Source organism: Alexandromys fortis, unplaced genomic scaffold (genome assembly GCF_014885135.2).
Source record: "Alexandromys fortis isolate MF-2015 unplaced genomic scaffold, M_Fortis_MF-2015_v1.1 scaffold_7, whole genome shotgun sequence".
In the NCBI taxonomy this organism is placed as follows: Eukaryota; Metazoa; Chordata; class Mammalia; order Rodentia; family Cricetidae; genus Alexandromys; species Alexandromys fortis.
This window is the reverse complement of record NW_026067920.1, coordinates 3632915-3647242: the sequence shown is the minus strand read 5'-3', so window position 1 is coordinate 3647242 and position 14328 is coordinate 3632915. Positions and strand designations below refer to the sequence as shown.

General features: G+C 40.4%; 1 protein-coding gene across 3 annotated transcripts in view; it reads left to right on the top strand.

Moving 5' to 3' along the window:
* Positions 1 to 14328, top strand: part of Htt (huntingtin) — a 146220-nt gene that overhangs the window by 67629 nt on the left and 64263 nt on the right. For all 3 annotated transcript variants that reach the window (XM_050140892.1, XM_050140891.1, XM_050140893.1), the window contains 7 exons: positions 721 to 847; positions 2217 to 2344; positions 6970 to 7080; positions 11851 to 11928; positions 12532 to 12755; positions 13842 to 13920; positions 14053 to 14214. In XM_050140892.1, coding sequence (XP_049996849.1) covers positions 721 to 847; positions 2217 to 2344; positions 6970 to 7080; positions 11851 to 11928; positions 12532 to 12755; positions 13842 to 13920; positions 14053 to 14214 — 909 coding nt within the window. The remainder of the gene's footprint in view (positions 1 to 720; positions 848 to 2216; positions 2345 to 6969; positions 7081 to 11850; positions 11929 to 12531; positions 12756 to 13841; positions 13921 to 14052; positions 14215 to 14328) is intronic.

The following is a 14328-nucleotide window of genomic DNA, read 5'->3' as shown; positions in this document are numbered from 1 at the left end:
GTCCCTTCCTCTATTAAAACACTCTCTGTGATTTCAACAGATGGATAAGACAGGTACACAGACAGTGAATAGGCCCTTTGCTGAGCCCAGGAAGGGAGTGAGGAACAGAGCAAAGACCTGTGTGCCAGCTTCTTACGTGTTGTCTCTTCTCGCCTGTCCCAACTTTCCTCTTTGTGTGTAGGAGCCTGATTGTCCCTTATAGCCTTGGGGTTACATGTTGGAGAGCATGGGCCACATCTGGGCTATTGACTTGTAGCTTTGCTGAGTTTCTGCTGTGATATTGAGCAGGTGGTTTTATTCCGAACCCCATTTCCTCACTTGAAAAAGTGAAATTTTAAATGTTGAAATATCAAACATTGAAATGTGCTTGCTCATGTGATGGTTCACATAAAATGTCCCGATTGCCTGCTATTAAAGGGGACAGGTTTGGGGGTGCCAGTCACTTCTGGTTCTTTTAACTCCCTGGTTGTCCTCCCTTTTTCAACCCATTCTCAGTGCTGGTGTGAGGAAGTTCAGAGCCAGACCTGCTATGTAGAGTTGTGGGTGGAAGTAGAATTAGATCTATAGTATCTGAGCTCTATAATAAAAACTCAAAGTTCATGAAGTTGTCTGGACTAGTACTTTCCAGTACAGAGTAGGACTGTGTGTATTAGTAGTTTTAGTTTAGTTTTTGCTTCCTGTATTGACTTTATCCTGTTATATTTTTGTTTTCTCTTTTAGGCAGCTTTGCCTTCTCTAACAAACCCCCCTTCTCTAAGTCCTATTCGTCGGAAAGGGAAAGAGAAAGAACCAGGAGAACAAGCTTCTGCTCCAATGAGTCCCAAGAAAGGTGGTGAGGCCAGTGCAGGTAGGAAGTAGTTTCATGGCCAGGTTGCTAGCTGTGGTGCAGAAGTGTATGTACCTTATGGAAATCTGGTCCATAGCAGTACTATCAGGGAAGGGGTCTCTGGGTGCCTATATGTGTCTCCATGATAAACTGTCACGTTACTCTGGAGACAGCTTGCTATACAAGGAGTCTGCCTTACTTTACTTTCTTCCTTCTCTTCTTGCAGGGGAGGATTCTGAAATTTTAGTAAAGAAAAGAACAAAGATGGCTAGGAATAGATGGGGATGAATGTAGTAAAAAACAATGTGTTGTGGGAGGAATTATAAGGGAAATGGAGAGTATGATGCATCTTTAATCCATCCACTCTGAAGGCTGAGGCTTGAGGATTAGAATTTGAGGCCCGTGCAACTTTTGAAATGAGAGATATGTAAAACAGAGAAGAGGGCAGAGACGAAAAGACACAATGGAGCTGAAGTCATCTGATTTGGGAGGAGTCTAGAAAGCCAAAGGCTTCTGTACTTGTGGGATATCAGGACAGAAGGGCCAGAATTTTGGCATAGTTAAAGTAACAGAGTCCTTGTGTGTGCTCTTGTTGGGATGGGAAGCAGAGGGCGACCTCTGTGCCCTGTGGGCTACCTGCTGTGCACATCCTCGCATAGCAGTCTTAGTACATGTATGCTGAGAAACACTTTGTATGTAAGCCTCATATATGCCTTGGCTCAATACTTGTGATTTTTTTTTATGGTGAGAAAGCTTTAAATCTTCCCTGATTTAAAGCAAATCATGTATTTGATAAATTATTAACTTTGTAGCTGTACAGTAGGCCTTTTAAAGATACTATTAGGTAACAGTTTTGTATCCTTTGACTAACTCTGAAATCTTAAGAGATGCTCTTTCTAAGGATTGACTGTAGTAATGCAGGATGATTTACCTGCTTAAAAGCTGCAGGCTTGAAAATATGACTGATGGTCTCTCAAACCATTGAGAAGTTCTTAAACCTGGAGGAAACTGCTCTGCTTGGTACTTTAGAGATGTATATGCTCTTTATAGTTTTCAGAACATGTCCACATTACCTGATTAATTGCTTAGTGGCCTCAGAGATCCTGAGGTTGTCTGCAGAGGAGAATGGCTGAAACTACACACAACCAATCAGCCTCCATGTTCTTATGTTCATGTTTTTTTTCTGTTCTTTCACTCACAGACTGCTTAGTATTTTAGTCAGTTATTCATTACCTCCCAGCACACATATTTCAAAGTTGGGGAGAAAAACCTGAATGCTTCTGCTAGACCATTTTGAAAAGTCATCACAGTAATTGCTGTTAAATTTGAAATTTTTTCCTTGGATCTAAAAGTTTAAATTTTGGGATTTTGTTTGTTTTTTCTTTCTAAGCCTCTCGACAATCAGACACCTCAGGACCTGTCACAGCAAGTAAATCTTCTTCATTGGGGAGTTTCTACCATCTCCCTTCCTACCTCAAACTCCATGATGTCCTGAAAGCCACTCATGCCAACTATAAGGTATTACCCCAGCTTATTTCTGAACATGTATTTCCAGTGGGACGCATGCCCATGTAACCATGTTACACTTACATAGAAAGAAGCCCCGAGATATAAGACTTAAATTTTTCTTTCCATGTTTGTCTTCTAGCATGGTTTATGGTAGCTTAACAAACATTTAGGCTTTTTGTATTAGAGAAATGATCTCCTGTGGTCTCTGGATGTTGTTTTTTATTGACTTCCCAAGAATACCTTGGGTTCAGATATATTTCTCAAGGACTTCTGGTGCTCAGCACATAATCCTGTTTATAGGTAAGATGCATCACTGTCATGTCCTGAAAGATACACAGCCAAGTCAAATAGGTTTCCTGTACCCTCTCCCTCTGTGAGCCTCATAATAAAGTGCAACCTCCCAACTTAAAAACAAAATTATAGTCTCAAGGGGGAAAAAGCAGGTGTTCATTGCAGACTTATAACCTGGGTATCTGCACAAGTATCTGTAGTCTGTTGGGTGTTTTCTATCAATGTAGACACTCCTTTGTCAGGTGGCCCCTGATTGAGCTTTGCACTGGCTTCTGGATGATGGTGTCCGGGTTTGCATTCTTTTTTTCCTAATTATTCTAACATTAATGAATAATTTTGAAGTTCTGCCCTTCTTGATTTGAAATCCTTTCTTTATCAAATGCTAAAATCTCATGATTGTATAGTTTTATTTATATTTTTGTTACACCAGTTGGTCACTCATCTATTAGCACATTTTTTAAATTTTTAATTGATTAATTTTAAGATTGGAGTCTTGTCTGTCTAACCTTGGCTTAACTAGCACTAGCCTCAAATCTCAGCAGAAAGATCATTCCCCTTCCTTACAGTTTTTATATCCTCTCAAGAGTTAGGAATGATAGTTTCCTGCTTAAAGACTACATTTTCCAGCTTCCTTTATGGACTATGAAAGTCATTTCTGCCCTATAAGGGGCAGCATCCCACCTTCTCAACAGCACTTTAGTCATCCACATATTGGTGACGAAATATTCCCTTTCATGAATACACATGGGAGAGAGACTAGACCTTTCTTTCCATCTTCTGTCTCTCTACAGCTGCTTTTATATAATCTAGCAGGTGTAACTCTGGGATTGGGGTCAACCTCAGTGTGCCAAGGGCAGGAAAGGACACCCATCAATGAGACCTGATCCTAAGACCTAGAATAACACAATGATGTTATGTGAGATTAAGGGTCCAGTGAAGAATGAGCTGTATTCCAATCAGCAAAGAGATCCTTCTTTCCCCTGGGAGGAGGAGAATGGAAGCAGAGGGAGCAGGAGAAGAGTGAGTAGGCAGGACATTCAGGGCTAAAATGAAGGAAAGACAAGGTGAGAAGACACACAGCAAGGAGGAACAGCTAATCAAAATACACAAACTGAAGAGTTAAAGAAGATGAGCTGGATGGCCCATGCCTATTAGTTCCCTTTCAGAGGTCGCCCATACTGTTTTTAGGGATTTGGGGTGTCGATCTTTTGGTTATGACTTCAAGGCTGACACATGGTCAATGAGGAGAGCAGCAATCAGAGTGCCTCAGAAGAGGGCCCATCCAAGAGCTACAATAAAACAACAGTTGGCAAAGATCCAGAACTTAAGTCAGGAGGTAGTGACTGTACATCTTTGTGGGGAAATGCAGAGACAGTTACATGAAGAAAACTGCTTTTCTTCCTTCCTTCCTTCCTTCCTTCCTTCCTTCCTTCCTTCCTTCCTTCCTTCCTTTCTTTCTTTCGTTTTCTTTTTTTTTTCTTTTTTTGGTTTTTCTAGATAGCATTTCTCTGTGTAGCTTTGGAGCTTGTTCTGGAACTCTGCTTGGCTCAAATACAGTATTTTATAAGTAAAACAAAATTTTTAGTTCCAAACAATCCGATAATGTGAAATTTTTAAAACTGGGACTATTATCTTAAAGTGCCTTGTCTAATATTTGAAAACATGACAATATGTATTTTGTTAACATCAAATTGTTATAGCTATATTCTAAGATTATATAATAAATGTAAATTTACATAGTATATAAATTATATTGTATATTGATTCTATAGTGTAGCAGATTATATATTGTCAGTCTGTGTGAAAATAATTTAATTCTGAATTGTTTTGTTTTGTTCTTTTGTTTTTTTGAGACAGGGTTTCTTTGTAGCTTTGGAGCCTGTCCTGGAACTAGCTCTTGTAGGCCAGGTTGGCCTTGAACTCACAGTGATCCACCTGCCTTTGCCTCCCAAGTGCTGGGATTAAAGGCGTGCGTGTATGCCACCAGGATAGGGGACTTTTAGTGACTTCTATTTTACTAGGGGTTATGGGTCTACTTAAATTGTTTACCTAACCGGGTAAAACAAAAAAAGCAAAATAAACACACAAAAAATTGTTTACCTTATTTTGATTTAACTTTGGGAAGTGGAACCTATCAAGAAAATTGTCCATTTCTTTTAGATTTTCCAATTTTGTGGAGTACAGATTTTTAAATTACAACCTAATAATTTCTTGGATTACCTCGGTGTCTGTTATGTACCCCTTTTTGTTTCTGATTTTGTTAATTGGATATTCTCTCTCCATGTTTTAGTTTGGATAAGGATTTTTCTACCTTGTTGACTTTGTCAAAGAGTCACCACTTTTGTTTCATTGATTCTTTGTGTTCTCTTTGTTTTTATTTTATTGATTTAACCCTTATTTTGATTATTTCTTGCCTTGTACTCCTCTTGGGTGTGCTTACTTTTTGTTCTAGAGCTTTCAGGTGTTCTTTTAAGTTGCTCTCACCATCATTTTTATGAAGGCACTTAATGCTATGAACTTTCCTCTTAGCACTGCTTTCATTGTGTCCCATAATTGGGTATGCTGTGTATTTATTTTCTTTGAATTCTATAAAGTCTTTAATTTATTTCTGTCTTGACCCAGCACTTGGAAGGCAGAAATAGGTGAATTTCTCAGAGATAGAGGGCAGCTTTGTCTACAGAGTGAGTTCAAGGACAGCCAGGACTGCAGAGAAACCCTGCCTCAAAACCCACAAAAATTTACTAATTTATTGTAAATTGTTAAAGATAATTAAGATATACAAGTTTATGGTCAATCATCATATAAATGATCAATTATTTAATGTGCTCAGAACATATTCATAGTCATGCTAAGTAAAAATGAAATTAATTCATTACAGGGACAATCTTAGAGGTAGAAACCAGTATGAGGTCTTCCAAATGGAGCTTTTTAGGTTAGCCTGTATCCACACTGAGGGTATGTACTTTGAAATGGAGAGTTTCGAACCCATCGTGAGCTCCAGGATTAAGGTGAAAACAAGGGTCAATATCCAGCCTTGTAGAGTATCCTCATAGCCTTAAATCAACCAACTGCTCCAAATGAGCCTCCAGAGTAGGCCAGCCTGTTGTACAAAGTGAGTTCCAGGACAGTCAGGATTATTACACAGAGAAACCCTGTCTAGAAAAATACAAGAAGGGAGGAAGGAAGGAAGGAAGGAAGGAAGGAAGGAAGGAAGGAAGGAAGGAAGGATGGAGGGGGGGGGAGGGAGGAGAGGGGAAAACAGAAAGAGAGAGAGAGAACAGAACAGAACAGAACAGAGCTAGTAGAAGAAGGTTTTCAGGGATTTGGCTGAACAAGTAGCAGGCCAGTGGAGAATTTCCAGAATAAAAATTCTCAGCCAAACTTTCTCTTAGCCAGTGGAAAGTCTCCGGTGCCTTTAAAGGAGACAGAAGAAAGCTGCAGTGAGCTCCCAGACCTAACTAGGGTACCCCTGAGTTAATTCCCATTGATTACCTTGTCCTGGTATTTAGTATGTTGCATGTGTGTTCTGGTTGATTGCAATGTGGCTTCCCGCCTAGAATGTCAGACTATGTCAAGGCAAATATGAGAAAGAGAGGGTGGAGACAGTGGGGGGGGAATTTAAAAAAAAAAAAAAAAGACTGCCTGAGAGAAATGGTGACCCTGCCTGGGAAAGTATGAGAGCCAGGAAGGTTTGTCCTGGGTGACTTGAGGGGGTAGTGAGCTCAGATTTCCCCTCACAGGTCTTCAGCACCACATGTTAGATTATTTAAGGTAGCTATAGGAAGATGAAAGGTGGAAAGAAAGAGGTTTTATCTGACCTTAGGCAGGACCATGGTGAGGGGGGCCAGAATGCCTACAGAAGAAGATGGGATGCAGCCTCTTATTAGGGCAGAAATGACTTGTAGTCCTCATGAGAAACTGGGAAGTGTAGTTTTTCAGCAGGAAGCTGTTAAGACCCACTCTCATTTTCCTGTTCCATATCTTGCTCCTGACTTTGCCCAGTATTCATTTACATCATAGGTGGTTAGATTCAAGTTCAGCGGGCAGATTTTTTTCTTGTTGTAATGTTTTGTTGCTGGTTCTTTGCAGAAGCACTTCCCCTCATCTGAGTCTGTAGAAACAGGATAATTGATATATACTTAAATTAAGCTAAAGTGTTTAGAATCTTAGTCATCCTAAGACTGATTTGACTACATGTGAAATGACACCCCTGGGATGGTGAGATTATAGGTCAGCATTGCAGAAGCATCTCCCCGCAGCAGACAACATTTGTGTCTTTGTTGTAGATAACCAGACTTCGGTGGTGCCAGTAACCGTGTGCTCTCTCCTTCCACCTTGCCAAGGTCACCTTAGATCTTCAGAACAGCACTGAAAAGTTTGGGGGGTTCCTGCGCTCTGCCTTGGACGTCCTCTCTCAGATTCTAGAGCTGGCAACACTGCAGGACATTGGAAAGGTTTGTGTCTGGTTGTTTTCATTTGACCTGGGTCAGAGTACCTCAGCTGATTCCTAGTCATGTGTTGTAGGCACATTTACAGGTACAGCAACCGGGGAGACTGCATCCCATTTTTTCCCCAGTACTGCAGTATGTGGGGGCAGTTCTATTAGGTCTGTTACCAGTGTGTCAGGTCTGATTACCACATTTTTTCATTTAAGGGTTTTCCTTATACCTCATTTAGTCTAGAATGTGTTGAAAAATGTGCTCACAGGATCCTTTTTTTCTTCTTTGACCTTTTTAAACAGAAAGGGACAAAACCAGATTAGCAAGGGTGCCAACTGGTTCCATCCATAGCTCAGAAAGTAGAAGATCTGTGCTCATATACTATAGTTTTGAGTATAGTGGTCTTTCTCCTGCCCATATGGTCATACCTACATCCTTCCAGTGCTAAAGCATTTGCTTGATCTCCACCAACACATCTCATTTCTAGAACACTCCATGGTAAGTCAACCAGCCATCTTCAGCTTGTATCTCCAAGTGAAATACAGTGTTGTTGTCCCAGGCCCTGCCAACTACACATGTCGAAAATCATTCATGCTAATATTCCTTGTATGAAATGGTATTGAACTTTGAAAGCCTGCCCCTATCTGCGCAAAAGACTAAATTACCTAGAAATGACTTATAACACCGTCTACATAGTTGATATAGTGTATTGTTTAGGAAATGGTGATAAGGAAAAAAGCCTGCAGAAGTCCAATATAGATACTCTGAATCCTGTTTTTCTATCCCACTTGTTTTTTTTCTCCTTTTTACCCATTCTATTAGGCAACAGACTGTTTTACAATTTTGTCTCTTTATTGTTTATAGTAGTGCCTGAAGCTAGTAACATTTAGCGAACATTTGTTTAGTGAACAGATCTTATCAGTTCTAAAGTTGGTTTTGGTGGTCACACCTGGTAAGTTAGATATAATGGTACATACCTATAGTCCCACCAGAGGCTGATACTTGGGAAACTGTGGCAGGAGTTCAAAGACCACCCATATCAAAAACACATGAACAAGGAGAATTGTCTCATATACCTTATAACCTTCCTTCTAGTATGAGACGTCCCTGTCATAATTCCATTACCTTGACAAATAGCTCTCATTTCCCACTGACAAGTAGATCTTGTTATTCCACACTAATTTTATACATAACTGAAATGTATTATGTGTGAGTTTTGCTTGCATTATGTATAATACACTTTCCCCCACATAACTCCTTACTGGTCTGGGTTGTGTTTCCTCTGGTTTCTCCTAGCTGGTGCTAGTTTTGAATGATTTTATTATGATGAGCCTTGATGTGGTTTCCTTTTAGCTCTGTTTGCACCTTTGATTTGTTGAGTTTCTTGGATCTGGGGCTTTGTAGTTTTCCACAGTTTAGAAAAACTGGAGCTATTTCCTGAAATATTTTTGTACCCTCTCCCTCACCCTGTCTCTTAAGGGTCTTTTAATTACCTTCTAAAAACCTGTATTTGGTTGCTTAAAATTGCCCTTACCTTCTTGTTACTTTTTTCAGGATTTGGGTTTTGTTTTTCTATATTCATTTTTAATCATATGTATATATGTGTGTCTGTGTGGGTATGTGCATGGTGTTAGCAAAATTCAGAAAAGGACACCAGAACCTCTGAAGCTGAGTTGTAGGTACTTGTGAGCCACATAATGTGGGTGCTGGGAGCCATCAGGTTATTTGCAAGAAAGTATTCACTCCTTTTTTTTAATATTTATTTATTTATTATGTATACAATATTCTGTCTGTGTCTATGCTCGAAGGCCAGAAGAGGGCACCAGACCCCATTACAGATGGTTGTGAGCCACCATGTGGTTGCTGGAAATTGAACTCAGGACCTTTGGAAGAGCAGGCAATGCTCTTAACCTCTGAGCCATCTCTCCAGCCCAGACAGTATTCACTCTTTACTGCATTTCCAGCCCTCTTTTTAGGTTTATTTGTTTTTAATTACTTTATCTACTTTTTCTTTCATAGTTTCTCTAAGCTTTTCTTTCCCATCTGCTTTACTATAAAATCCCATCCATTGTGTCTTTCCTCATTAAGTCTTTATCACTAGAAGTCTGATTTATATCTCCTTAAATATCCTGTCTTTTTTTAACCTAAAAAATATTTATTCTTTGTGTGTGCATGCACCTGCCACATGGAGGCCAGAAGAGTGTTGGAAGTCCTCTTCTATCATCATCTCCATCTATTTCTTTGAGGCTGAGTCTTTTCCTAAATTGGACACTCCATTTTTTTTCTTCTGTGCTGGAAGCCAGAAAGTTGAGCAGTCTTATTTCTTCTCTGCTTAGAGTTAGGGTTATAGGTGTGCACAGGTTACCCGGCTTGTTATGTGGGTGCTGGGATCTCAATTCTGGCCCTCAATAAGTGCTTCTGTAAGACTTTAAGACAATCCCTGAAGCCATTTTTGACAATTCTGAATCCTCTCAGCCTCTGTGCCATAGTGCTTCCCTTCTTCCCCTGGGAACCAAGGACCTAACAGTTACACTCGCACGTACTCAGTTCCTGAACAATTACCCATATACGTACGTTTTGATTCGGTCCCCTGGGAAACGGGGTCAAAATGACCTCTTATCTCACTGATCTGGCAACAGCTCTCCAGTCAATTATTGGTAATAGCCCTTTTAAATAAGCCAATCAGAATAGTCAAAGAACAACCCCCCCTTGCTTCTGTGGCCCCTTTAAAAGTAGACTGTACCCGCTATTCGAGGTCCCTCGGCTTCCCGAATGCTGGGGGGCCCTGTCATGACAGAATTAATAAAATCCTCATGCTTTTGCATCGGCTGTGGTGTGTGAGATGGTCTCTGGGGGCGATTCCTTCTCGGTGTTTGGATGCTAGAGTCCAACACTTCTAACCTCTAAGCTCCTATTTAACTGTTTTAAATAAATATTTTTATTAATTCTTTGAAAATATCATGTAATGTATTTTGATAATCTTTACTCCCAACAGCCTCTTTTTTCTTCTTTTGGCTTCCCCCCTACACCTTTTTATCCACCCTTAAACTCTCCATGTCCTCCACTTTTAATTTAAGAATCCATCAACTCCACTTTGCATTGTTCATATACTTCTCAGTGTGAGGCCATCCCCTGAAATGTGGCAAATCAAACAGGCTCTATGCTCTTAAAGAAAACAGATTCTCCTTCCTTCAGAAGCCATCAACTGTCTATAGTAGCTCCTCAGCTAGGGGTTGGGCTTATGAACGTCTTTCCACTTCCCACTGGAATGCTAACTGGTGTGATCGTCTGGGAGTTCACATTGCAGCAGTTCATGTTGTTTTGCTCTTTGACTCATGGTTCTCATAACCTTTTTCTGTTCTTGTTCTGAGGTGGGCCTTGAACCTTGGGAAGGGTATGTAATATAGCTGCTCCATTTGTGCCTGAGCTTCATTTTTTATAAAGTTGTAATTAATAACTGATTTAATATACTTTGCTAAATTTACACACACACACACACACACATACACACACATACTAAAATTTTCTCAATACTAGGTTTTTGGCTAATTGATTATGTTTATTTTTGTTATTGATTGAGTTTTCCTGTTTCCTTTCCTGCTTACTAGTCTTAGATTGGATGCCTGATGTTTTGAACTTTTCTGTTGAGTGCTGGGTATTTTTTATTCTGCTGTCTTCAGCCATCTTAGGGGATGTAGTGCTGTTACATGAAACCTGCCACTCTTCCTGGTCTTGCTTTTACAATTTGTCAGATGGGTTGCTGCGGTACCTGAACTGGGGTTCATTATTCTCTTCTCCTAAAGGAAGTCAGACCTAACTGAACATTTTACCAGTGCTTGTCTGCTGGTGAGAGTAAGACTGTTCCCAGCCTGTGTGAGTGTCCCATGCTGCTCCTTCAGTTCTTCTGATGATTGTTTCTCAGGCCCTGGCTTTGGGAGCTTCTTTATTGTCTTTGAAGTACTCCCTCCCAAGATCTTCAGTGATCTCTGGACGACTTGGTACTATATCCTGTGAGATACAGTGTTCTTGGGGTCTTTGAACTCACTCTCGCGCCCTCATCCCCCAGCTTGGCTTCTGTCCCCTTGTTGTATCACAGCTTAGGAATACTCTTAAGATCCTTATCTAGGAACATCCTAGGGCCTTTCTAGTGTTTCACCTTTCATGATCACTAATATTTATGGCCTAATGTCCTGTATCTGAGGAATGTGGTGTCAAAGCTGGAGTCTTTAAAATACATTTTGGGTCATTTCAGGCAGAGGAGGGTAAATGCAGAAATGGAAATCTCTTAATATTACATTGTGATGTCTGTGTTAAAGATCTGGTTCCCTACAACTCTGGAGCTTCCAGAAGGCCAGCAATTGCATTCTTTATATTTGTAGCACCTAGTATCATTTCAATGGTGCACTGAGAATTGTGTGCAGGCTGCACTGAGTCTCATTGGCAGTGACTCTTACAGTGCCTTAAGCATTCTGTTCAGCTGATTACATTTAGGGCTCCACAAATGCAAGGCTTTTGACTCCTTTGTACATTTCTCAGTGCCTGCCCTGAAAACAGAATGGATATAGATACTTGATTAGTTATTGAATGATTGAGTGACAGATTTGGTGAAGAAATGTACAAGAAAGCAATTTTAATATAATTGTAGATACAAGAGATTGATTTAAAATATTACTCTGATTATCTTTCTCTAACAGTTATACAATTTATATGGAGATTGTCTTGTTCCCAGTTGGCAACAGTAATCGGTCACCTGTGAGTCACTTAATGCTGTACTCTTCCTTTCAGTGTGTTGAAGAGGTCCTTGGATACCTGAAATCCTGCTTTAGTCGAGAACCGATGATGGCAACTGTCTGTGTTCAGCAGGTGAGTATTATTTCCTGTCCCTTGGGATTTGTGCTAACACTTTCAGGTGAAGCAATAAAACTTAGTTCAGTTTTAGAAGCTGGTGCTTATTGTGTGATATTAGGAAGGGTTGGATGTCATTCTTGCTTGCTCTGTGATTGGGACTGTGAGGGGGCAGAGGGCATCAAAAGCAGCACTGGTCCTCACTGCTTTGACTGTGTTTGCTACCTCATCCCAGTGGACCTATATCTAAAATGTTCATTTTACTAAGAATTATAGAGAATCCCTGGCACAGTGACACCACATGGTGGGAATTGTCAGACGTATAGGGATTCACAACAAAACCTTCCGTCATATATTCCTGCTGGATTTGCTACTGGGAAAGGAAAATCTTAAAGGGTGTTTACTTTGTTTTTGTTTTGTTTTCCTTTCTTCATTTTATTAGTGGTATGGAGGATTGAACCTGGTTTTATATATTCTAGGAAAGTACTCTGTCACTGAAACTTTTTAAATTTTGAAATATGATCTTACTAAGTTGCCCAGGCTCACCTGGAACTTGCAACTTACCATTTCAATCATTATATTATAACAATATAAAATATTGTTTCAATTTTTTCATTCTAGCTATTGAAGACTCTCTTTGGGACAAACTTGGCCTCACAGTTTGATGGCTTGGCTTCCAACCCCAGCAAGTCTCAATGCCGAGCACAGCGTCTTGGCTCTTCCAGTGTGAGGCCAGGCTTATATCACTACTGCTTCATGGCACCATACACGCACTTCACGCAGGCCTTGGCTGATGCCAGCCTGAGGAACATGGTGCAGGCGGAGCAGGAGCATGATGCCTCGGGGTAATAATTATGGTGCAAATCTGTCATTGATGACGCAGAGATGAGTAATGTATAGCCCTCCCTTGAAGGCTGCTGGCTGAGCTATGTTGTAGACTGCCATCTAGAGGTGGCAGGCTGGAGAGAAGGAACCCAAGCTGGCTGCCTGTGAAGCATGATTTCTAACTTCCAAATCCTGCCCTGGACTAGAAGTGGATCACATAGTGTCCTCACCTACTGAAAGCATTTGGTACTTGAAAGTGTTCTTGAATGACAGACATTCTTTATAGTAAGGTGCCATGTGTCAGTGGTGGTTTGTTCTATGACACAAAAGACTGCCTTCAAAATGGTATAATGGTACTAGTGTTTAGAGGTATTGAAAGTCACAGAAAAGTCTGGGGTGTGTTATTTTTGATTTCTACATGAATTTATTTTAATCTTTTTTATGCCAGGAATGTAGAAGTCCAGCCCACCCTTCCTTCTTCCTTTTAGGGCCTTATATGCTGGCCATGTATTTTACCACTGAGCCCCATTATAACCCTAATTTGAGATGCTATTCTGTGTAGTAATGATAGTAGAATCCTTGTTTTCCTTTTTATGATGACCAGACAATGTTGGAATCAAGGAAATATTCCTATTCTGGGCTTTATCTTGATGCTTATGTGTGTACCCATAGTTCCTGTTTTGCTGTCTTTTCAAACATTTTATGACATGGGTATCTCTCTATGTTGCTTAGGCTGATGTTGAACTTGTGGGCTCCATCAGTCTTCCTCCAAGAAAACCAAATGATATATGTAAATTACTTACCTTCCAGACAGCTCTCACCTTTCTTTTAAGCCCTCTTAGAGAGTAGACTGGGGAGTGAGTTTCCTGTAACAGCAAACATGGGTTCGAACTACTTCTGTAGGTACAGCATAGGTGCTGCACAGCTGCACTCTCAGATGAGTCCTGTTATCTCAAGCACATGCAGCCCTTATACCCAATGCCCTTTCCAAGTCTCATTTTGACATGTTCTGATTATTTGAACATGAAGTTGAACTGATGGATGGCTGAGTACAAAAGAGATTATTAAAAGGTAATTTGTTGTTTCTGCTTTTGGTCATTTTGCAGGTGGTTTGATGTACTCCAGAAAGTATCTGCCCAACTGAAGACGAACCTCACAAGCGTCACAAAGAACCGTGCAGATAAGGTGAATGGCATTGCAGCTAGAGGTGGCATGTGGGCCAAGCCACAGGGATGCAAATGGAGCTCAGCGCTTTCTAGATTGGTTGCCAGAAGCTTTTAATTGCAACAATGGTTTCTTTCATTTTTTTCCCTATAGAATGCTATTCACAATCACATTAGATTATTTGAGCCTCTTGTTATAAAAGCTTTGAAGCAGTACACCACCACGACATCTGTACAGTTACAGAAGCAGGTTTTGGATTTGCTTGCACAACTGGTTCAGCTGCGGGTCAATTACTGTCTGCTGGATTCGGATCAGGTTTGTCTCTTTGTCTGATAGTCACCATACCTAGCTGAATACAAATTACCCTGAAAAGACGCTGTCCCGAGTCTGTACCATGTTCCAGTTGGGTTAGGCTTTAGAAATTTCCAT